The sequence below is a fragment of the Dreissena polymorpha genome, chromosome 3 (genome assembly GCF_020536995.1).
Source record: "Dreissena polymorpha isolate Duluth1 chromosome 3, UMN_Dpol_1.0, whole genome shotgun sequence".
NCBI lineage: Eukaryota > Metazoa > Mollusca > Bivalvia > Myida > Dreissenidae > Dreissena > Dreissena polymorpha.
Genome location: NC_068357.1, coordinates 94521306 through 94548310, shown reverse-complemented (window position 1 = coordinate 94548310; position 27005 = coordinate 94521306). Strand labels below are relative to the sequence as shown.

The window sequence follows — 27005 nt, the reverse complement described above, 5'->3', positions numbered from 1 at the left end:
TTGAAACAAATCACATGCAAAACACAATGCGGGCGCAAACAAACTTCTTTCATTTTACGATTTTACAAATAACTTCGTATGAATATTTTGTTTATGATAAACACATTCAATTATATTATTATTATGATGATAAAGAGGAATATGCATTTCTAGGAATACCTGATTGGCTGGAAATAACTATTTAATTATGTAAATTATAATGTTGAAAATTATGAGGGTATTGTACATGGTTGAATGCATCAGGATATTATTAAACTATGATAATATTAAACGCAAATAGCAACTATGCATCTATCATTACCGTTTGCAGCAATGTGTAACGAAAAGGAACACAGCAAAACACTTAAACATGTATTTAAACGAAAGATAACTGCTGTCATATTACAGATTGATAACCAAAGATGCACTCATAGAAAAAATTGACCTGGCAGTATTATGGCTGGATTCTCCATGTCATTCTAGCGCATTGGGTTTTACAAAGAAGGTTGCCAACACGCAAATATATAAAATGCAATTATAAATGACAGAAGGGCGAAACATGTGTCGTTTCATTTCGTTGGGGCCTTTCATGTCAGAAAATATTTTGAGGCAAGTAATGCTTTATCATGCGACGTAGACTCATTTACAAATTAAAAATATGGGAAAATAAAAATAATTCACGTTAAATTATGTTGATATTATATGTGTATTCAAATTATACCCACATTACAAGGTGAATCACAGTTTACTCCGTGCATTGTTCACTATCAGAAAGGTTAAATTTTGACTCCCCAAAAAAGAAACTTATTTAAAAAAAATATATTAATTCATCGTTGCAGCTCTTTTTGTAGTTTAAATACAAACTTTGAAATTTCAAACCGCACTGCGCAGCTATCGTATCTTTCTTTATCATCTCGTGAACTGTTTTTCAATGTTTAAAGAATAGCAACTATATACAACAAACACACACGCACACTCACACACGCTCGCATCAACTGTCAGAATTCGTAAAATATGCCAAAGTTATATATTATAAATTATATATTCACCTCACGTCTAGACATGTTCATAATAAATGTATGTACTGTATCGTTATTCAAAAATTCTGAAAAGGATGGTTAAAATCACACATGTTTTAGACAACGCTTTAATACACTACTTGAACGGTTATTCAAAATCATTTAAAATTACATAGTGATAATAGAAATATATATGGTCACCTAAAAGATTAAACAGGTCGCGACTAAGGACTTAAACTTCACGTCCTATTGGTTCAACGAATCGTAATAACGGTTGAATTGCTTCATCCATTCCGAGCATTCTCTTGATCAACTGTTTGCCTTCCGAGTGTCTGCATTTTGGGCATGCCTTTGGTGGCGACATTTGATACCATCTAGCCATGCAACTCTCACAGCCTATCAACGTTTTACAGCAGGAAGCAAACATGGGACGCACCACAGCACCTGTAAAATGCAATCGAGTAGGTTATAATATTATTTTAAAAATGGAAATGGTGTATTGCAATCCAATTGAGAAACATATGTTAATCTGCACTAGACGAACAGTTACGTTGTGATTTTGGTTAACTTAATGGTTAATTTTCGTTATTTTTTTTAAAGCCATTAGAATGCCGTCTAAAAGTGTGGTTTTAAAAAAAATTCGAATTGTGGTAATTAATTCCAAACCGTTTGGACTTTAATCGATGCTATTGTTGAATTTTATAAAATATGACTTGACATGATGATTAGTGCTCAAGTATGTCTTTGAAATCCCCAAATATTGCTGTGATCTACATTTGACTATTGTTTTTTGGTCAGAATATAAAGAGAAATACATTCAAGAACTTAGGTAATATAATGCTATTTTCACATTTTTAAGTTATGCAATGCATTTATTTTTAGGTTTATTTTCAATCTTATTATATATTTTTCAATCGCATTATATTGTTGTGCTAAAGCTAACACACTACCTAAATTTGGACATTTTAAACTTTTTTTTATTGATAATAGACATTTTTTGCACAAGAGGAAATAAAGAAGTTCTTTAAAAAATTAACAACGTTATAGCATGTAAACCAAAACAAGGCCAGTGGCAATATATATTAATATATAATCCTGTGAAACGCTTAAACATTTCTTCGTTGATTAAAACCTAATACTGCAGTGTCGAGTTTAATAATTCAATATAAGTGAAGGTTTTGATTAGAGTAATCAAATACTTCCTCCTAAAATACCATTTTTCGATGTTTGAGCGTTCTTTGAGTTGTTTACTAAATTAAAAGATATATTTTAGTATTTCAACATTCCGTTCGTGTGTTCATGCCAATTAATAACCATAGAATAAGTCACTGATACAATACAAATATAAACTGTAATCATCACGAAAACATATTGCGGTATTTAATGCGACACGTTCTATTGCATCTACAAAGCTGTAATAGAATTAAATACAGATTATTTTTTCAAAAACCGTTATGACGAGATAAATTTTCGCAACCAATATTTGTCGTATGTGATAGGCAAGTAAATAATTAAATATGCAAAACATGATTCTATTTTAAGTTATGTATAGCACAACACTATCAATGACGCTTGTTTTAATATTTAAAAACGCGATTGTTTTAAGTTATACGTTGTTTAAAAGACGGTTTTAGGGATATTTGTTCATAGTATCTATGTTTTAACATGAAACATAAAAAATATGTTGCATTGTTTAGCACTTGCATCATTTAAATGCAATATTAAAACACCCGGCCTATCCCTGCTATGCGAGCTACTTCTCGCAGATCGGATCTTTGAATGTAGACAAGCTATCATCTCTTCCCCTTAAATTTGATAGCAACTTAGATATATTTGGTGCATTATATAAACAAACAATAACAAAAGCAACATATGCAATATAATTACGTACACTTAAATATGTTTATTATAAAATCAGTAAGCGTACTGTTAAGTTGGTGTACTACTTTTATCATCATTGTAGACCGACCGACAGACCGACAGACAGACTAAGACAGACAGACAGACAGACAGACAGACAGACAGACAGACAGACAGACAGACACACACACACACACACACACACACACACACACACACACACACACACACACACACACACACACACACACACACACACACACACACACACACACACACACACACACACACACACACACACACACACACACACACACACACACACACACACACACACACACACACACACACACACACACACACACACACACACACACACACACACACACACACACACACACACACACACACACACACACACACACACACACACACACACACACAATACACACACACACACACGCAGACAGACAGACAGACAGACAGACACACACACACACAGACAGACTAAGACAGACAGACAGACAGACATACAGACAGACAGACAGACAGACTGACAGACACACAGACAGACACACAGACACACACACAGACAGACACACAGACAGACACACAGACACAGACACAAACATAAAAGAAGACAGGCAAACGCGTTTTAATTGTCTTAAAACTACAGTTTACACGTTTATATGTAGGTTGCCCGCTTTTTTAAAATACTAAGTCAATAAAACAATGTTTGTCATTTTACAAATTACGTTGCAAATAATGAAAAGGGCATGTGTGGCGTGGGTGATTTTTTTAGTAATGATTAAGTAAACGTTTAACGTTTAAGTAAAAATAAACCGTTAATATAGCAAACCGACGCATTTTAAGTTTTGAGATCGGTCATACAACTATTTAACAGCCCAACGAACCTTCAAATATCAAATAAAGATTGCTTATAGGTAGCCTACACGTATATAACTCAATACAAACTACTCGGCATAGTATTTCTAAAATATTGTATAAAAGAGCGACCAAATTTGCGCTTGAAAAAACATAAACCCACGTACCGCTGCATATAATACATGTAAATGCATGATGTATTGCTGCTTCTTCTTCTCTGCTCACTGTTATCACATTAGAACTTGTCTGAAGGGTTTCGTGTAGAGCTTGTGCTCTGTCCAACACTTCAGCAATCAAACCTCGAGTTCGGATAAGATCATGTACATTATCTATTGCATCGACGGCATAAGAAAGTCGCTCACTGTTAAAATGTAAGCATTTGCTATTGCAAATAGTTAACATGAATATTGTGATTATGTGCTTTACATGAATTGATTGGTTACCGGCGTCTGATTATAGCAAATTGCAAGTTATATAACGAACTACAAACATGTACTTTATGTAAAACGGCCACATGATATGTGATATTGTTAAATCTTAATTATTTTAATGTATTGTTATGTTTACTTTTTTCAATATGAAAAAGAACAATTGCTGACAAGTGCGCGAGTGAGTATGTGTTTTATAAAAGGGGAAAATCCTTTGAACCATGTGAACACATTACAATATACTGAATAAAGCCCTTCCAACATAACTCCAGTTCAATAGTATTAAGCTGTCATTGATAATACTTAAGTCGTTTACCTGTCATAGTCCCCGATCCAATCTGCTGCTGTGCTGTGCGGTCTTCTAGAAATCAATGACAAAAAACAAGCACGATAGTATGTATAAAAGTGATGCTCAACATTTTAGGGCGCTATAAGATGCACATGATCGCATACATGTTATGAAAGTAACTAAGTATGAAATGGGGTGAATACTCAATTTATGACTATATTTGTATTCAAAAGCCTTAAAAACACTATACTATGAACATTATTGTGCTCCATATAACCGGCATACATGAACAAATTTATCCTGATTAACATATCTTACTTGAATAATCTTCTACAAAAACTTAAATAATATATCACTATAAATGTATATAACACGCAAATTCGAAAATTGAATTAAATAAAAAAATAATGTTGTCATGTAGTTCCTTCTAACACTTCCGAATACGAATAAAAGCATGAACTTTTATAAACAAAAAGCACCGCGCTTATTTTGCGTGCTTGTATACGTATTCGATACTCTATAATTTAAAGACACTAAATTCGTATACTCATTTATCATTCGATATTATCAATATCACAAACATGTTGAGTCCATATACATATAATATCCATAATCATTATTTTCCCTCATTTGTTACCGACTTATAAATAAATACGATTTTTCGAGTGACAAATGTGTCATTTGTAGTTCTTTTAAGATTCTTTTTTCGATTTGCCAATGCATTGTTTTATTAACCAACAGTTTCCAAATATGACATCGAAAAAAAAGGACGGTACATGATGATAATGAGTTAGAAGTTAAAGGAAATGTTCATCGTAAAGCTGGGAGGTTGCGCTTGGGAGGTTTCAAAGAGAAGCTTTTTTCAATATATGATGTCCTTTTAGTTTGAGGACGGTATTTCACAAGCATTTCGTCATTGGTCAGTCAAGATATGTATATATAACGGAAACCCTAAAAAAGATGTTTGACAAATGTTAACGATACAACCACGCGTAATGTTCTAAACAATGAATATTATGTGATAACATAAAATATCATAAAAATGCACAAGATACCTGGTACTTCAATGTACGCAATAAAAAATACACAGTTATATTGTGCACAACTGTGTATTGTCCATCTTTTTATTATTCGTAAAACAAATTAAGCTATTCATTCATTGAATAACCAAATAACTTGTGTAAATGTGTGCGAATAAACGCGCTATAACAAGTATAATGACACCAATGTTTACCTTGGTATATTCTCGTTGTGTACGTCACGGATATCAAAACTAGTTCTGGACCTCTCGATTCTAGAAATAAAAATAATGCAAAAACTATGGGGATGTTGAGCAAATATACATACAATATTCTCATGATATAGGGTAATATAAGGTCAGCGTGTTGTTTGTTAACAAGCATCGGAGCAACACAAACAAGTCACCACTTAGAAGAGAAACCAACTTCATAATTACGGTCCCAAAGTTAAGAACACGCAACATACCACACATTTCAAGAATATCTTATATATAACCAAATTAATTTATATGAAGAATCGAATTCGTTCTCCGTGTTCTCTTTGGCCTTAAGTGATATATCCTTATTCCGAAAAGAAATGTGTCAACCGAGGAATTTGTACTTTGTGGGAATTGTAATCTTGTATCGGAGGTAACATTGGATTGTTCGTATTAATTCAAAGTAATGAAAAGAAAAAAGAAGCAATGAACCATATACTACTGGATAGCTAGATATGTGTTCGGTTTGGTTAAAAAAATCTATTTTTTGAAGGGAAAAATGGTTTTGTTAGAAAATATAAAAAAACAAAATATAGGTGTGAAACTTCCCGTGCCGGTTAATAAGTTTGTAAAGTTTAGCTCTCTCTTACACAGCAGCACTGTTTGAGTTACGGGTGACACAATTTCAAAAATGGCAATTTTTGTATAAAAGGGACAATAACTCCTGTTGTATGGAAAAAATGAGAAGCAAAATATAGGGGCAAGCAACTTACCACCCGTTTTGATATGTTAGCAGAGTTTCATCATTCAAGCACGATTACTTGTTGAGTTACTCGCGACACTTAGAAGTTAGTCGGACGAAAGGATGGAAGAACGGACTCACGTGCAAGGGCAAATCTATATGCCCCCGTCTCACAAAATCGTGGCAGACAAATGCAATATAAACGTTCATAGTGATGGTGTGTTTTTCAAAGAAACGCTATAGTCTTTAAATCAACGAATTTTATTGACAACGGAAACGCTTTAAATGTTTTTGACATATGATTTAGATCGAACTATTTGTTAGGTTATACCATGGAAAACAATATATAGTTTGTGATAAATGTACTTATCATAAGACTAAACAAGAGTTCTCGTTCTTAAATGTGCGCCGTAAACCAACATGTACATTGTACATGTGAATATTTTATTTTTATTATTGTGCAATAAACTCAGGAAGCTCAACATCCTTCAAATTAATATATGCCTTAAAAATAATAAACGCGATATATTATGTATAAAGACACCAACATTTACCTTGGTACATTTCCAATGTGTTCTCTATAGCTATTATTGTTAGAATTGGGCATCTGGTTTCTGGAAATAAAAGTATTTCAGAACCGTGACAAGGTGAAGCCTGCACCAACTGAGTGTGGGATTTGAATTGTTAGCATGTAAGTAAACGAGTGTGAGGTATGCGTATTCCATTGAAGGACGATAGAAATAGATCTATCCCGGAAAAGCACGAGTTTAGAAAAACCCACAAATCGCCCCGGTACAAACAACGCTGGTACATTAAATCAACCAATGATAGCTTACTTTAAATTAAAACGGTTGATGCGGTGCGTGATTTTGAAAGGATTATAAATGGGTCATGTTTATTTGTACCAGCAGATTAGTGGGTTTTTCCAAAAAGTAGCTTTTTCCGGGATACATATATTTATGCCCTCCAGTATTTTGTTTAAAAAAAAGTGAACAATCGCCATACAAGGCAATAAATACAATACGACTTTTATCATATACTTATTCTTAAAGCCGAGGTTAACGCCTTGGAACGACGATTGTACAGTTATGTGTCATACCCTGTTGAAATTACCCTTGGCTCACGTTCGTCATAAAGACAAATAGCGTTCTTATCAAAGGCTTATTAAAGTGTTACACTTAATTAACCGGGAACATCTATTCAACTTTGGACTTTAGCTCCCGCTTTAAATTATAACACAAGTTGTGTAACAGTTTTCTTATTTTGTCATAAATCAATTTTGTGAAAGGTATCTATCTGAAATAGAGGAAATATCGAGCGAACCGATACGTGAAAATTTCTGCACTGACAATGGAAATGTTCATCGCAAAGCTGGGAGGTTGCGCTTGGGAGGTTTCAAAGAGAAGCTTTTTTCAATATATGATGTCCTTTTAGTTTGAGGACGGTATTTCACAAGCATTTCGTCATTGGTCAGTCAAGATATGTATATATAACGGAAACCCTAAAAAAGATGTTTGACAAATGTTAACGATACAACCACGCGTAATGTTCTAAACAATGAATATTATATGATAACATAAAATATCATAAAAATGCACAAGATACCTGGTACTTCAATGTACGCAATAAAAAAATACACAGTTATATTGTGCACAACTGTGTATTGTCAATCTTTTTATTATTCGTAAAACAAATTAAGCTATTCATTCATTGAATAACCAAATAACTTGTGTAAATGTGTGCGAATAAACGCGCTATAACAAGTATAATGACACCAATGTTTACCTTGGTATATTCTCGTTGTGTACGTCACGGATATCAAAACTAGTTCTGGACCTCTCGATTCTAGAAATAAAAATAATGCAAAAACTATGGGGATGTTGAGCAAATATACATACAGTATTCTCATGATATAGGGTAATATAAGGTCAGCGTGTTGTTTGTTAACAAGCATCGGAGCAACACCAACAAGTCACCACTTAGAAGAGAAACCAACTTCATAATTACGGTTCCAAAGTTAAGAACACGCAACATACCACACATTTCAAGAATATCTTATATATAACCAAATTAATTTATATGAAGAATCGAATTCGTTCTCCGTGTTCTCTTTGGCCTTAAGTGATATATCCTTATTCCGAAAAGAAATGTGTCAACCGAGGAATTTGTACTTTGTGGGAATTGTAATCTTGTATCGAAGGTAACATTGGATTGTTCGTATTAATTCAAAGTAATGAAAAGAAAAAAGAAGCAATGAACCCTATACTACTGGATAGCTAGATATGTGTTCGGTTTGGTTAAAAAAATCTATTTTTTGAAGAGAAAAATGGTTTTGTTAGAAAATATAAAAAAACAAAATATAGGTGTGAAACTTCCCATGCCGGTTAATAAGTTTGTAAAGTTTAGCTCTCTCTTACACAGCAGCACTGTTTGAGTTACGGGTGACACAAGTTCAAAAATGGCAATTTTTGTATAAAAGGGACAATAACTCCTGTTGTATGGAAAAAGTGAGAAGCAAAATATAGGGGCAAGCAACTTACCACCCTTTTTGATATGTTAGCAGAGTTTCATCATTCAAGCACGATTACTTGTTGAGTTACTCGCGACACTTAGAAGTTAGTCGGACGAAAGGATGGAAGAACGGACTCACGTGCAAGGGCAAATCTATATGCCCCCGTCTCACAAAATCGTGGCAGACAAATGCAATATAAACGTTCATAGTGATGGTGTGTTTTTCAAAGAAACGCTATAGTCTTTAAATCAACGAATTTTATTGACAACGGAAACGCTTTAAATGTTTTTGACATATGATTTAGATCGAACTATTTGTTAGGTTATACCATGGAAAACAATATATAGTTTGTGATAAATGTACTTATCATAAGACTAATCAAGAGATCTCGTTCTTAAATGTGCGCCGTAAACCAACATGTACATTGTACATGGGAATATTTTATTATTGTGCAAAAAACTCAGTAAGCTCAACATCCTTCAAATTAATATATGCCTTAAAAATAATAAACGCGATATATTATGTATAAAGACACCAACATTTACCTTGGTACATTTCCAATGTGTTCTCTATAGCTATTATTGTTAGAATTGGGCATCTGGTTTCTGGAAATAAAAGTATTTCAGAACCGTGACAAGGTGAAGCCTGCACCAACTGAGAGTGGGATTTGAATTGTTAGCATGTAAGTAAACGAGTGTGAGGTATGCGTATTCCATTGAAGGACGATAGAAATAGATCTATCCCGGAAAAGCACGAGTTTAGAAAAACCCACAAATCGCCCCGGTACAAACAACGCTGGTACATTAAATCAACCAATGATAGCTTACTTTAAATTAAAACGGTTGATGCGGTGCGTGATTTTGAAAGGATTATAAATGGGTCATGTTTATTTGTACCAGCAGATTAGTGGGTTTTTCCAAAAAGTAGCTTTTTCCGGGATACATATATTTATGCCCTCCAGTATTTTGTTTAAAAAAAAAGTGAACAATCGCCATACAAGGCAATAAATACAATACGACTTTTATCATATACTTATTCTTAAAGCCGAGGTTAACGCCTTGGAACGACGATTGTACAGTTATGTGTCATACCCTGTTGAAATTACCCTTGGCTCACGTTCGTCATAAAGACAAATAGCGTTCTTATCAAAGGCTTATTAAAGTGTTACACTTAATTAACCGGGAACATCTATTCAACTTTGGACTTAAGCTCCCGCTTTCAATTATAACACAAGTTGTGTTACAGTTTTCTTATTTTGTCATAAATCAATTTTGTGAAAGGTATCTATCTGAAATAGAGGAAATATCGAGCGAACCGATACGTGAAAATTTCTGCACTGAAAATGGAAATGTTCATCGTAAAGCTGGGAGGTTGCGCTTGGGAGGTTTCAAAGAGAAGCTTTTTTCAATATATGATGTCCTTTTAGTTTGAGGACGGTATTTCACAAGCATTTCGTCATTGGTCAGTCAAGATATGTATATATAACGGAAACCCTAAAAAAGATGTTTGACAAATGTTAACGATACACACGCGTAATGTTCTAAACAATGAATATTATATGATAACATAAAATATCATAAAAATGCACAAGATACCTGGTACTTCAATGTACGCAATAAAAAATACACAGTTATATTGTGCACAACTGTGTATTGTCCATCTTTTTATTATTCGTAAAACAAATTAAGCTATTCATTCATTGAATAACCAAATAACTTGTGTAAATGTGTGCGAATAAACGCGCTATAACAAGTATAATGACACCAATGTTTACCTTGGTATATTCTCGTTGTGTACGTCACGGATATCAAAACTAGTTCTGGACCTCTCGATTCTAGAAATAAAAATAATGCAAAAACTATGGGGATGTTGAGCAAATATACATACAATATTCTCATGATATAGGGTAATATAAGGTCAGCGTGTTGTTTGTTAACAAGCATCGGAGCAACACAAACAAGTCACCACTTAGAAGAGAAACCAACTTCATAATTACGGTTCCAAAGTTAAGAACACGCAACATACCACACATTTCAAGAATATCTTATATATAACCAAATTAATTTATATGAAGAATCGAATTCGTTCTCCGTGTTCTCTTTGGCCTTAAGTGATATATCCTTATTCCGAAAAGAAATGTGTCAACCGAGGAATTTGTACTTTGTGGGAATTGTAATCTTGTATCGGAGGTAACATTGGATTGTTCGTATTAATTCAAAGTAATGAAAAGAAAAAAGAAGCAATGAACCCTATACTACTGGATAGCTAGATATGTGTTCGGTTTGGTTAAAAAAATCTATTTTTTGAAGGGAAAAATGGTTTTGTTAGAAAATATAAAAAACCAAAATATAGGTGTGAAACTTCCCATGCCGGTTAATAAGTTTGTAAAGTTTAGCTCTCTCTTACACAGCAGCACTGTTTGAGTTACGGGTGACACAAGTTCAAAAGTGGAAATTTTCGTATAAAAGGGACAATAACTCCTGTTGTATGGAAAAAGTGAGAAGCAAAATATAGGGGCAAGCAACTTACCACCCTTTTTGATATGTTAGCAGAGTTTCATCATTCAAGCACGATTACTTGTTGAGTTACTCGCGACACTTAGAAGTTAGTCGGACGAAAGGATGGAAGAACGGACTCACGTGCAAGGGCAAATCTATATGCCCCCGTCTCACAAAATCGTGGCAGACAAATGCAATATAAACGTTCATAGTGATGGTGTGTTTTTCAAAGAAACGCTATAGTCTTTAAATCAACGAATTTTATTGACAACGGAAACGCTTTAAATGTTTTTGACATATGATTTAGATCGAACTATTTGTTAGGTTATACCATGGGAAACAATATATAGTTTGTGATAAATGTACTTATCATAAGACTAATCAAGAGATCTCGTTCTTAAATGTGCGCCGTAAACCAACATGTACATTGTACATGGGAATATTTTATTATTGTGCAATAAACTCAGTAAGCTCAACATCCTTCAAATTAATATATGCCTTAAAAATAATAAACGCGATATATTATGTATAAAGACACCAACATTTACCTTGGTACATTTCCAATGTGTTCTCTATAGCTATTATTGTTAGAATTGGGCATCTGGTGTCTGGAAATAAAAGTATTTCAGAACCGTGACAAGGTGAAGCCTGCACCAACTGAGAGTGGGATTTGAATTGTTAGCATGTAAGTAAACGAGTGTGAGGTATGCGTATTCCATTGAAGGACGATAGAAATAGATCTATCCCGGAAAAGCACGAGTTTAGAAAAACCCACAAATCACCCCGGTACAAACAACGCTGGTACATTAAATCAACCAATGATAGCTTACTTTAAATTATAACGGTTGATGCGGTGTGTGATTTTGAAAGGATTATAAATGGGTCATGTTTATTTGTACCAGCAGATTAGTGGGTTTTTCCAAAAAGTAGCTTTTTCCGGGATACATATATTTATGCCCTACAGTATTTTGTTTAAATAAAAAGTTAACAATCGCCAAACAAGGCAATAAATACAATACGACTTTTATCATATACTTATTCTTAAAGCCGAGGTTAACGCCTTGGAACGACGATTGTACAGTTATGTGTCATACCCTGTTGAAATTACCCTTGGCTCACGTTCGTCATAAAGACAAATAGCGTTCTTATCAAAGGCTTATTAAAGTGTTACACTTAATTAACCGGGAACATCTATTCAACTTTGGACTTAAGCTCCCGCTTTAAATTATAACACAAGTTGTGTTACAGTTTTCTTATTTTGTCATAAATCAATTTTGTGAAAGGTATCTATCTGAAATAGAGGAAATATCGAGCGAACCGATACGTGAAAATTTCTGCACTGACAATTATTTATTGTGTTACATATAACATTTCATCGGAATACAATATCAATAATTATTTATTTATTTTTTTGTTTCGTCTTTTTTTAGTACGAAATGTAACCTTCCGTAAGAAAAAGGTCTTAAAATCATGCCAAAGTACATCCATATTCATCACAACCAAATAATACAATATTCGGCCATATGAAACTAGCGACTTAAGGGCGTGTTTTACTGCACTGAATACGTAACGAATTTATGCACAATCTTATTTAATTTGGCTTTTTTAAATTAAAAGAGGTAACTGTTTGATAACAAAAGGCCGAAACACGTGTTTTGTTGAACATAAAAATGCTTTATTTTTGCAAACTACGTGATGTTATGTAATGTTGAAGACGGCATTTCACTAAACTGTTAACAAATGTATAGCCAATTAAGAAAACCAAAGATGTTATTTTACACATGATTAAGATAGAATTATTCGAAATGTTCTATCACATAAAAAAAATAAATAGTGCTTGCCAACATTAATAATTATAACTAAACAAGATATCTTGTAACTTAATGTGTACGATACAAAATATCGTTTAATTATACATCAAAAACATGTCTAGTGTTGTAACACTGACGTTTACCTTGGGACACTCTCATTGTTTCCGTCATTGGTCTCAAAGCTAGTGCTGGACCTCTCGGTTCTGGAATTAAAAGTATTTCCAAACCATGAACATGTTTGACCATGAAATGTTGCGAAATCACATACCAAGGCCATTTTCATGTTGCGCCCAATAGGCAGTTTAATGTGCTATTTTAAGAGTATATAATAAACTTTCGTTTATGAAATAATTCGCAATAATTAATTTAACGATGCTTTAAATGTTTCTAAAGACAACGTTTTAATTTGACCTTATTATTTAACAAAATATGCTACTAGCCAAATAACTTTACATGATTTTACTCATTACAATTAATTCGTAGCACTATGTAGCGTAATTGGTTAACATCTACGGTATGACACACTTGTCTAATTGCAAAGACACTTTTGTTTGCGTTTCGACTTTGAGTGAATAACGAAGTTAAATATACTCACAAATTGTTAAAGTAACCTGGTCACTTAAACATTCGTACATAATAGCAGTCAGTTTCATTCAAATACGTTTTAGGTATCTAGGCTTGAAATCAATGAAAAATGTAAGGCTTTCATCGAGAAAGCACCAGTAATACGTTCGTAGTCGATATTACCGTCAAGAAATTGTATGATCCTTAATATCTCTATATGAATAGTTTTATATAACAGTATATCGATGATTATGAAATCGACCTATGTCATAAAAAACATTTTTATATAAATGAGCATATTTGATAAAAAGGGCTAAGTTGTGTATGCGGCATTTAGGCTACATTCAAAGAGCGATGGGTGTCAAATTCATTTATTTGTGAATTGCGGACCAGGCTTGTAAGGGTCGCCCAGGCAGACCTGTTTAGTTATCGACCAAGAATATTGTGACTTTGTTATTTGAATTTATCTTGTGTATTGTAAATTTTAGGAACGGGTCTTCTACTTGTGCATGCGTCTTTATTCCATCTCGTTTCAAAGCTGCTTTGACCTCTAAGAGTGGTATTGACCTTTGAGGTAGGGACACGGGTATGTCACGCAACATGTCATCTAATGGTGGTTAACATGTATGCTGAGATATGTTCCTATCCATTAAGATACGGTAAATTCATTGCTGGGAAAGGAAGCTTCACAAAGCTTTATAGACGGACAGACGTCGAAGTACGAATGCTAAATGTCGCCTTCTTCGATGGCGGGTATAAACATCATAGTTGTTTTCTGATCTGTTTAAGAAATGGTTGTTCGAATATATATTCCAGGGGGCGTGAGGTATTTGCCTTTCCGAAACAGCATCATCCGGTAAGATACTAGGTCGAGGCTGATGTAGAGGCGGTGACATACGAGGTCGAGATGGAAATGGCGGTGCAGACGGAGGCGGAGCTGTAGGCGGATGAGATTCTTGTCTTATATCGTCAAAAACCTACACGAAATTACATGTTATTACGATATGAAAATAAAAGGTATGTTTCATTTTGGTATATATACATACATCTTATTGAGATCAGTGCTCATAAATCATCTCTATGTAGAAAACCCCAGATAAAACAAGACTATTGCCAAGGAATATAGTCCCCTAACGGCTCCACCATTGTTAGAAATTCCACCATTGTCATTTTTTGTTGTTGCCATAGCAACAGAATTTTTGACGTAGGAACAAAATGAAATGACGTGCATAATGTCCATATTGCCATCTATCCATGTTTCAAGTTTCATGAAAAAATATTAAGAACTTTTAAAGTTATCCCAGGATCCAGAAAACCACCATTTTTAGCAGTAATTCTAGTCAATTTTTGTTGCCATAGCAACCATAGTTTTTGACGTAGAAACAAAAAGAAAAGACGTGCATTATGTCCATATTACCATCTATCCATTTTTCAAGTTTCATGAAAAAATATTAAGAACTTTTAAAGTTATCACAGGATCCAGAAAAGTGTGCCTGCCTGACTGACTGACAGACAGAGCGCAAACCATAAGTCCCCTCTGGTGAAACCGGTAGGGGACAATAAAATAGTAACGCAAATTCATTTCTGTGTGCTGGACACTTTTAATGGAAATAAATCTTATATATGCAACATATTTATGTCAAAATCCGTTTGAAAATGCGTGTATTCTCACGAAAGAAAACAGACGGATTAATATAACCTAAATGCTAAATATAGTAAACTTGTATTTACGGTCAGCGAGTATAAATAAAACATATGTCTTACATATATCGCTTTGCACTATGGAGTCTATCATGTATATATACTGAACGTTCGTTTAAAGGCTCATTAAAGGTGACGATCCGTAATTATTGTCGATTTTTGAATTTTGTTAAAATATTTTATTTATAAAGGTTTACAAAAAACAATATATATATATATATATATATATATATATATATATATATATATATATATATATATACCAATACATAGTGCCAGTTACGCGGTCTCTGTAGTTTTCAGACTGTACTTACGAGGTCAATAAAAAAAACGGGGTCTATATACAACCCCGCAATCTAGGCTCCTTTAATTACTATGAGGGGGGTGTAGGGGAGGTAATGCAATCAAATCTCACAATAAGGTCTTAAATCGAAAACCACAATCACGTCTGAAATTGAAATTGTATATACCTCGCAAATAAGTTCGCTATATATATTCCTTGTATAAGACGTTAAATAAATGGCGTGTTCATAAATAACAATATATAAGGTACCCTTATATACCTTAATTCGTGTTAATATCGGATAAAAAAGGGTATGGAGATACACGTGTTTAAAGTGGGAACCCCATGACCTATGTCTAAATCAGAGACCCCGTAACTGGTCATATGTGTGAATATATATATATATATATATATATATATATATATATATATGTATATGCTATTGGACATTACCATAAAAAATAAGCAATGCAACTTGTTTTTAGTTCAAAATACAGTGTCCTCCAAGTCAATTGTGTTAACAAATAATCATTGTAATCATGTAATCACATCGCTGTTTACCGGTGTGTAGAAATACCGAAATCCCCGTAATTACCGAGATCCCCCGAAATCCCCGTTAATATTAAGTACGCCTTCCGATTACCGAAATACCTCATATTTACGCCTTAAAGGGTCAAGATGTCATCGGTATTATTGTTTTTTTGCTTCGCCCAAATGTTCATGTGTTGATAAAGCATTCATATAGATCTACTTTTATATATGTACGATTCATCCATTAAAAAAAAATTCTATGAGTATTTTGGCGTCGCACTGAAGTGCGGAGACTCGTATGTAATACGTTTTTTTTTCGCTTATGGGAGGAGAAGTTATTTTACGGATCAATGTATATATTTTTGTTGTCAGAATATTTTGCATAGTGGTGATTTTTTGTGTATATTAGTGTAAATAAGTACTGCATTTGTGCCTATTACAACATTTATTGCCAACAACGCAAAGCTAATTCTTTTAATTAATTACTGATCACAGGGACTGGGCAATAATAAAAGATCATAAGGACTGGGCAAATACGCGAATCGGTGAAACTTTCTGGTTTTGTATAAAAACAAAACATAATAAAAATATATTTATTTTGTGGTTATTGTAACAAAAGCGCAGACTTTTGCTGTTCGAGTTTTGGTTAACGCGTATTTTCTTCAATTTTTCAAGACGACAGCGATTACATGGTTTATTGCTTTTTTGATAACCGTTACACTATAGTCACTTATTAATATCTTAGTTAGAAGGTGATTTTTCAAGCGGTTCCGTAGTGTAGTGGTTACACGCTCGCTTCACATGTAAGAGGCCCAAGGTTCAGGTTTGAGCCCCAGTAGAATCAAATTATTTTATTTGTGTTCTATGTTAACTTTTTGTTTTGATGTAGACATTTTAGTTTAAATAAATATGCTGTTTTATTGTAACCATTTTTTGTTTGTATTATGCCCATGAAATATATGTGTGAGAGGGTGGGGGGTGGGGTGGGGGGGGGGTTCGTAAACACATTAAAACTTTTATATCAATGAGTTCTCAACCCCTATCGTAAATGAGCAACGTAAGAATAAGTGCAGAATCATCTCCCCTTGAAGTTGAGAAAAAATATGAAATTACGCTTACTAGATGAAGCCAATTTTTTTAAATATACACAGTTCTGTTCCATTAATGAAAACTGCCCACGGATGCCAGTAAAAATAAAGGAAACCAATGTAAATAAAATAAACTATGAAATATTTGGGGGTTACAACACACAATCATAGATAGTGGTTATTTGGGGGTTATAACACAACATCATAGATAATGGTTATTTGGGGTTTATAACACAAAATCATAGATAATGATTATACCAGTATCTTTTTCTATTTTGTTTAAAATAATCGGCCAATATATTAATATTTACAGTAGGAAAAAAATCGTTCCATGTAACTTCATTGAGTGCCTTTTACACTGAAATTTCCGACTCCCTTTGATGCTTTGCATCAATAGCTATCTTGTAATTATTTATGTTTTGAATATCTATTCACCTGACAAAACCATGTATGCTTCATGTAGCAAAAGCATTTATATCACATTGACGCGTATGCGCAGCGGGTTATCATATTGCGTGCCGCGGGTATTCAGATTATCACTTCAATCGGAGGCGAGTTAATTAACACTCCGCTAATAAGATAACATAATTAAAACATTCCATCAGTTGTGTATAAAACTCCGCTGATAGTGTACCTGTGCATTCCGTTGATATTTCTATCATGACAAACATGAAACACAACTTAAATGCCCCGTCTTGTATATTTATTTATAAATTGTAATGGTAATCATACCTTTTTTTTTATCATTATTCACATTTGTTACTATAATCATTATCTTGATTAATGTAACTTTACTACCTTCTCTGCATATGTATATGTAACATAGTTGCATATTTTTTTCAATTTGTTTATCTTATGTTTTTATAGTATGTACCATTTATTATGTAGCACATATTTATATACACATTCCGACCATAATGCCGGTGTATGTCCTGGATTTTTTTAAAACTATTATTACTTTCTATTATTATTATCAGATTAGGAATTGAGGATAGCATACTCATTGACATACACGCTTATATAAAGCTGTGCAGTTTTATTTCATTACAAACAGCTGCAAATTTTAACTTCTTCTTTATATTTTGGGGACTATTCGGCCTATTTTTTTTTAATTTCTTGTTTAAATATTTGGGACTATATGGCCGTTGTTTTAATATTTCTTTTATGAAATTCAAAATTTGGCTCTTACAAGAGGTTGCTTCCACATGGCAAGAGCTGGGCAACATATTCATTATGTTGGCAAACTGCCTCTTGATATATAGAGAGAAATTGAGTGTTTGTACAGCGGGGATTTCGGTACCGACGCGCGTTTTTGTGTAGAATTACCGAAATCCCTGCTAAGAGGCAACGTATGCTGTCAAGAGTGCTTAATAATTAATATTAATATCATGATTTGCCCATTAACATTTATGAGATGCTAAAAAACAATCATTAAGGCGTAAATATGGGGGATTTCGGTACTCGGCGGGCGAATGTAGAATTACCGAAATCCCCGCTATAAGTCATTATTTTTCAACAGTCGTTACAATAGGGAGATTGTTGTTATGTTTTTGTCTGTATCACTGATTTCTTCTATAAGAAAGCACTACCACGATTTTGTGTTGACACTTGAAGGTTTGTACAGCGGGGATTTCGGCACCGGCGCGCGTTTATGTTCTTGTGTAGAATTACCGAAATCCCCGCAAAGAAGCAACGTATGCTGTCAAGAGTGCATAAAATTGATAAAGGCATAACTATTTGCACATTAACATTAAAGCGATGCCAAGGCTCGGCACTTAATATTATCGGGGATTTCGGGGGATTTCGGGGATTTCGGGATTTCGGTATTTCTACACACCGGTTAACAGTGATGTAAATAAACTGATTGTTTGAAACAAAATTGACCTGGAGGACACTGTATTTTGAGCTCAAAACAAGTTGTATTGCTAATTTTTTTTAATGGTAATGTCCAATAGCATATAAATAGGTTTTTTGATAACATTTCTGAATAAAATATGCAAAACATAATTAAAAATCCGTAATAATTACGGATCGTCGCCTTTTATGAGCCTTTTATGTCTTTTGAAATATATTTGAGATACATTTTAAATATTTGAATATCAATAAAACAGTCATCGCATGGGGAAATCAACCGCTAACCTACCGTGAGAGATGGATATTAAAACCGTAACTCTCACGTCTTTCACATCAAGCACAGCTTGTAATTCATAACTTAATGTGTGAAAGAATTAAGTATGTGATCTCGGGATGATAACTTGATTGGTTAGTTTCGCCAATGTTGTAGTTCTCAAACACAATGAAAGACTTAAATAGCCTAACAGAATGTTGGGACGCTTTACGTGGGACTGGTTGACGGTCTGTTAAAATAACGATTTTTCAAAATAATTGTCATATATTCAAAAAAGAATGTAAGCATTGTGTATAAACAAGCGAAATAACGCTCTTGACTAAGGACAATGTTAAAAAGATTTGTTGAATAACGGAAAATGGTTTTCATTTGAAATTGGTTACATAATAAAGCGTCTTTAACTCTTTTCCTCGATAATTTGGAAAAAAAAACGTCGAGTATTGGAGTACTGGTTTTGTTTCGCATACTAAACACGAAAGGATGTTTGATGAATTGATAGCGCTTTATCTCTCGCTTCACGAGGACCCGGGTTCGAATCCCGGGGACAGTGTTATGTCGTATTAAACTTTGTCTCTTGCTATCTTTATTAGTTAAGGCTATATGTATTAACAAATACGAGAATCTGATATCAAGTCCTTTCAAAATGAGCTTTTTCGAATGAATTGAAATTACATTAGCATGGAGTAATGAACTTATGTATGTTTTAACAGTGTTATTTCAGGCTGTGTCAGTTAAAAGTATCTTGTTTTCATGACTTTGATACATAAAACTATGTTTGTCATTTTACTCATATGTTGAGAAACTGTTTAAATAAATGTGTTACTCTTGTTTACGGAAAATCATCTGTATTTTCATTTTGCAATCCTGACATTTTGTGGTTGTTGTTGTTAGCTTTGCCTAAACCATAACCGCACTGGATGAAGTTCCAGTAATGCCTTTTTTCAAGAAGACTTGAACCAAGACGGTTGAAGTCCTTATACCTACATTCTGGATTAGCCTCCCCTGACACATTGTTAATGGGCCAGGTAAAGGCCAAATACTAGGCGCATATCAACTTACATCTGTGATTTGCAACGTAAACCGATATCAGTAAATGATTCTATAAGTTCTTTACTACTTAATTATTCATCCACATGTTAACATACTTAATAAATATGAGCCCTGGTCTTTTTATGCATGTGCGTAAAGTGTCGCCCCAGAATAGCATGTGCAGTCCGCCTTAACTTAATTTTTGCTAATAAGAGACTTTCTTTAATCGACAAATATCATTATTGCACATGCTAATCTCGGACGACACTTAACGCACATGCATTCAACCCTCTTTTCACAGAGCACGCCCCATATACTTCTTACCCCGACTTGTGCTGTATCTTTAAGTCTTAAAACACCAAATGAGCACGCCCCTGGGATCACCTGCAATTTAAATTAAGATTTAATCAGTATATACTTAAATAGAATATTGTTTGTGAGATACACTTAATAGATACATTAATATGTATGGATCATTGAAAAATAACAGTTCTGATTCAACATCAAATATTTTTCGAATGCAGTATTCCCTCTTCAAAACATCATAACATATTAATCGCTGCATTAGTGAGCCTTCTTGGCTTCTATTGCAATAATTAATTCCAACATTAGGAACATATGTTCTTGATATATTATGCAAATTCGCTAATTTGTATAGTTTGTTTCATTTTGTAAAAAAAAACATTACCTGAAATATTCCTATCGCCGCGCACACTGCAACAATAAAATACGTGTGTCCTATTGTCCACTGCCAGTACATATCAAAACAACCCTGTAAAACATGCATGGCGTACCGTTTAACACTTGTTTACGCAGTATTATAAAACATTCATACTTTGTACCTAAACAGCATAAAAAACACACAGTTTTCAAATTATTGCATTTAATGGTACTTGCAATTGAGCTTTTTTCCTTCAACTTAAAATAATAACAAGGGACCAAATTGTCACAAAACCAAGTTTTAAATTTGAAAAAAAGTCTGATAAAGGGAGACAATTCAAAATGTTCAGTGTTACTGATTGTTCCTAGTTATCCCATTGTGTAAAATTAAGTCTATTTCTAGTCGTGGTGACCTTGATTTAAAAGTCTGATTAAGGGAGCCAATTCAAAATGTGCATTGTTACTAAGTGTTCTTAGTTACCCCCCTTGTGTCAAATTCAACCTATTTTCTCAAAGTGTGACCATGACCTTAGAGATATCGACGTAATTCTTTCGCATTACACACCGTCCAATTATTGTGAACAAATGCATCGAGTAATTTTAAAATCTCACAATGAATGACATAGTTATGGACCGGACAAGATCATTTATGGCTATTTTAAACCTTTGAACTCAAAGTGTGACCTTTGCGTTGCAGATAACGACGTTATTCTTTCGCATGACACATTGTCCAATGATGGTGAACAAATGTGCCAAATGATTTAAAAATATCACAATAAACGACATAGTTATGGTTCGGACAAACTTGTTCCGTCCGCCCGCCCGCCCGCCTGCCTGCCGACATTCACCAATCTAATAACCAGTTTTTTCCTTCGGAAAACCTCATTTAAAAAATGACCATATAATCACTAGGGTAAAGTGCGGTGTTTAATCTTTTTTATTAAATATTGAACTCTTCCAACAAAAAACTAAGACTAAGATTCGCTGCTATCGATTATAGACATAACAACAATATGCAGGATATTAATAATTTACTTTACTTATAATATCATACCACCGTTAATGATATTATTTCATTAAGCAAACGTTTCGCGGACTTTCATTTATACACTTCTAGTTGTTCACTGTGTATCAATTATGTACAACACTGTAAGAATGTTTTATACAAAATAAGTAAAGACCCAACAGCAATATTTTTATTCCCTATTTCAATTGGTCGCAAATACTCTTCCGTGAAAGATTAAGGTAACAATCTAAGGTCACATGTGATGATAAGGAAACTAGGGTGTGTTTCCAGTTATTTATTGATTGACAGATGATCGTATATTTCTGGTGCCTATGTAAGAAGCCTTGCTTTATTAACATTAAATCAGCACGAACTTCATTTTATATTTGCCATTTATAAAGAAAAAGTAAAAATTGCACGTTTGCTAACAACAAAACATACGTACATTTCCGATGTTATTTAGATGTACATCAGCATTTTGAGCGCAAGACACATCAAACGATTCTGGAAGGTCTCTGCAGCAAGAAATCGGTGTTGTCAAATTAACGTCAACACCACCGATTGTTTCTTTCATGTTCCAATTCTTACAAGAAGTGAAGTCCATATAACTATCGACACCACAGCATGCTCCCTTCAAAACAGCAGACGATTTGTTTTTATAGCAAATACATATTAAATATTTAAATATTTACCATTTTCTAATAGTTCTTACAAAATAAATATAAGTTTCTACATAACTTTTGTCCTTAAATTGGTTGTATGGTAATGGTATACCACATCCACCATTTTTAAGTGATCTGAATTATGTTTGCAAATGAAATTATGCTAAAGTTAATATATATAACAAGGGCTTATACTAAAATATTAATGTTTCTAATTTCTGAATACCGTTGTTATCATTGCACATTTGGGAGGTGTACTTGTGTGAACAAGTAGCTCGCACATCTTCCTTTTGAAAATTATAACATCATTGGGTGCTTTACGCGCTAGTATATTATGCCGCATGCGAATTCATTTTATTTTCTCTTGTCGTGCCATGAAGGTTATTATTTAAGGTTTTACTATCACATTAGCATTTCTAATCAGTTGTCCACACAATTTACAAACTGACGTTTTCATGATGCATAAATTTAAGGGGCATAACACGCGTTTATAAAAAATAGCCTGAATTACATTATTATATTTTCATTGAAATGTTCGACGCTAAATAATGTTAATTCCGAATACATTCGTTTTACGTAATGTCCTCTAGTTTCGGTGCAAGCAGACAGAAACAAGTTAAAATTTCTTCGATTTTCTTATCAATACGAATATTATATATACCGTAATAACTCTAACTGTTCGGACACTTAAAATTATAAATAACAATTCGAAAATGTTGATTCAAACAATATTAAAAATGCAGGTGACGATTTCAACCAAAAATTGGAGGTGCTCGAAAATTTATAGACACTCGATGAAGCAATAGACTATTACCAGTTTACATAGTTATTTACCCAATAACGCAAATGTAATGTTCCATTGCTTTTATCATTCGTCTGCCAGGTTTTATGAACATTATCCGGTTGTAAAAACGCATTATGGTGTTATCATCAAATAAGCGCAACAGGACAGAATTCTGGTAAAACAGCATTGAAAAACTCAATGTCCGAAAATTTAGAGTAATTAATTATTTACGAAAACCCGTTTATCCGAAAACATACATATTTCCGAAAAATACTTATTTTGGCTAAAAACGAGGAAGCCCGAAAACTTATATTAATTACGTTACACACGTTGAATAATGATAAAGCTGTGTGTGCAAACTAAACAGCATAACAACAGACATCACGCACCTAGGATAATGTGGAATTCCAGCTAGAGAGCGAATGACGCCGAAAGATAAAATACAGGAAGCCGTCAGGCCGAGCACCATTGTGTCCACCAGGACCGCATGGTCCACAGGTACATGGAATATCCTAACCATGTATGAGGCCGGGAAGACAACACAAGCGTCCGCCGGGATGAGGGAGTTTATGAATCAGTGACTCAAGATTGACAGGCTCAATGCAGAGGCGACTGACTTCCGGTGATTTACTATTTTCTCTAAACATGAGCAGGAGGATGCAGCACACATCCAGGGAGTAGCTCTGATGTTGTTCAACGTCGGCACAGAGAGCGCTCATCGGTAGGAAGGCCTGCTGACCAACATATCATCACGGCCTCTTTCCATACAAACAAGATCAACGTGGACATAACCCAGTGGTGCTCCCCGACGAACGACGGTGAGGAGGGCGAGGAGGTCAACTTTTCTAACAGACCGTCAACCGAAATACAAGATAGACCAAAGAAAAACATCATCCTTCTAACGGGTGACTTCAACGCCAAGATAGGCAGTGTCAACCGAGGATATAGAAAATATTTGATTGGTGACTTTTGTTATCACATGATATCAAAAGTCACCAACCATATATTCTATTTATTTTGCCACTTTAAAAACAATCATTATAAACAAGATATAAAAAGACATTCGCTAAATTTTATTGATGTACGGTAGTAAAATATGCAAATGAGAAGCGACCTGATTACATTTGCTAGCGTCTGTGTATATTTATTAATATTATTCACACATTAAAAATAGTTCGCACTTAAGAAACAAACGAAAACATTTGAACGCAAATAATTTAATAACATAAAAAAATAAAGCGATAAATCGATACTTAAAATGATAATTTCTGCACTAAAAATACATTACCAATATTTGTATAATAACACAATTGACATGTAGATGTACTTTTAAACTGCACGCTAACCGCTATTTTCAAAGTGAATGTGTAGTGTGAAACATTGAAACAATTAAGTACACGTTTAGTTGTGAGATGTTTACGGCCCCGAAAAACAGGCCTTCGCGTGCGAAGTCAAAGAGGCGGGGTGACGCAACTTCTTGTGGAGTGTTGATGGGACTTTCTAAGGAAGCTGTTTTTTGTGTGCACTATTTAGCGACTTTGCAAGCTGTGTGTGAGAAGAAACGAAGATGCTTGTGCATCGAGTTTTAATACTTTCTTGTTGACAAGATGGATTAATTGATGTTTGAAATTCGAGTGACTGATAAAATAAATGAACATATTTTTTTGTTTAGAGTCAGCGATATATATTTCTGACGTTAAACTTTGTACGTTCTTTTGATCACTGATCTGCATAATATCAGTGGAAGAGCTACCTAAATCACACAGTTGTTGCACCATATGTTTCCTGGTCGAGTGGTTGGTAAGTTGCATCGTTATACATGCACAATACACATGTTTCGTTATTTGTGAAACTGTAACACCCATTCTCATGCTCATGAACCAACGACCTTTGCTTTTGGTCCTAATGTCATTGGTCTGTGTGCTTGTTGAAAATAGATTAGGCTCTTTACCTCTGATAAGACATGGGCCTGTTTTTAAGATATAGTTTTTGTCAATGGGCTTTTTTTCATCTTTTTGAAGCAACCATTGTCCCCTAAGATTGTGAAAAATGAGTCTCGCACTGTTCAAAACTGTGAAAAATGAGTGTTGACTGTTCAAAATTGTGAACAAAATGAGTCGCGCATTGTTCAAATTTGTGAAAATATGAATCCCAAACTGTTCAAACTCGTGAAAATGGTTTGTGAACTGTTCAAAAACGTGAAAAAGTAGTCGCAAACTGTTCAAAAATGTGAAACAAGAGGGCCAAGATGGCCCTAGTGCGCTCATATTGTTTTACAAGTCCTTGTTGCTTAGTTAAAAATTTCAGTACTCTAGAGCATATTAGATTGGTTCTCTTCTGTTTACTTTTGCAGTGTGAGCATATGATAAATTCTCTACAGCCAAATTAGGAAAACTGCCCTGCCCACTGGCGGCCATGTTTTTCAATGGACCAAACCACTTTTGAACTCAACCAACATATCATTAAGACAAACATTTTGACAAAGTAAAATGAAGATTGGGCATGAAATGTAACTACTACAGTGTTTACAAGGTTTTTCTTCTTTTTATGACCTAGTGACCTAGTTTTTGACCCAGCATGACCAACTTTCTTACTCGATCATAGTATCATTGGAACAAATCTTCTGACCAAGTTTCATGAAGATCGGAAATAAATATGCCCTCTAGAGTATTTACAAGGTTTCTCTATAGCCAAAGAAGGAAAACTGCACCGACCACTGGCGGCCATGTTTTTCAACAGACCGGAACCACATTTGAACTTTACATATCATTAAAACATCAATTTTGACAAAGTTACATGAAGATTGGGCATGAAATGTGACTTCTACGGTGTTTACAAGGTTTTTCTTTTTTTTGACCTAGTGACCTAGTTTTTGACCCAGAATAACCCATTTTCAAACTCGATTGAGGTATCATAGCGACAAAGCTTCTGACGAAGTTTCATGAAGATCGGACAAGAAATGTGGCCTTATGAGTGTTTACAAGATTTCTCTATAGCCAAATAAGGAAAACTGCCCCCCCCCCACTGGCGGCCATGTTTTTCGACCGACCGGAACCACTTTTGAACTCAACCAATATATCATTCAGACAAACATTTTGTCAAAGTAACATGAAGAGTGGGCATGAAATGTAACTTCTACAGTGTTTACAAGGTTTTTCTTTTTTTTGACCTAGTGACCTAGTTTTTGACCCAGCATGACCCAGTTTCAAACTAAATCAAGGTATTAATGGACAAATCTTCTGATCAAGTTTCATGAAGATCGGACAAGAAATGTGTCCTCTAAAGTGTTTACAAGTTTTTTTCTATAGCCAAATAAGGAAAACTGCCCCG

At 34.1% G+C, this 27005-nt stretch overlaps 1 protein-coding gene across 16 annotated transcripts in view; it reads right to left on the bottom strand.

Moving 5' to 3' along the window:
• Positions 1 to 666: 666 nt before the first annotated feature.
• Positions 667 to 27005, bottom strand: part of LOC127875355 (uncharacterized) — a 55599-nt gene continuing 29260 nt past the window's right edge. For 5 of the 16 annotated variants that reach the window (XM_052420356.1, XM_052420355.1, XM_052420358.1 and 2 more), the window contains 14 exons: positions 22675 to 22860; positions 21252 to 21335; positions 20888 to 20947; positions 14638 to 14780; positions 13383 to 13442; positions 11977 to 12036; positions 10705 to 10764; positions 9476 to 9535; positions 8204 to 8263; positions 6973 to 7032; positions 5695 to 5754; positions 4488 to 4532; positions 3911 to 4104; positions 667 to 1442 (listed from right to left, as the gene is read on the bottom strand). In XM_052420356.1, the coding sequence (XP_052276316.1) occupies positions 1231 to 1442; positions 3911 to 4104; positions 4488 to 4532; positions 5695 to 5754; positions 6973 to 7032; positions 8204 to 8263; positions 9476 to 9535; positions 10705 to 10764; positions 11977 to 12036; positions 13383 to 13442; positions 14638 to 14780; positions 20888 to 20947; positions 21252 to 21335; positions 22675 to 22860 (1344 nt within the window). In that variant the 3' untranslated portion in view covers positions 667 to 1230. The remainder of the gene's footprint in view (positions 1443 to 3910; positions 4105 to 4487; positions 4533 to 5694; positions 5755 to 6972; positions 7033 to 8203; positions 8264 to 9475; positions 9536 to 10704; positions 10765 to 11976; positions 12037 to 13382; positions 13443 to 14637; positions 14781 to 20887; positions 20948 to 21251; positions 21336 to 22674; positions 22861 to 27005) is intronic. The other 11 variants (XR_008047378.1, XM_052420364.1, XM_052420362.1 and 8 more) reach the window with 11 other exon arrangements.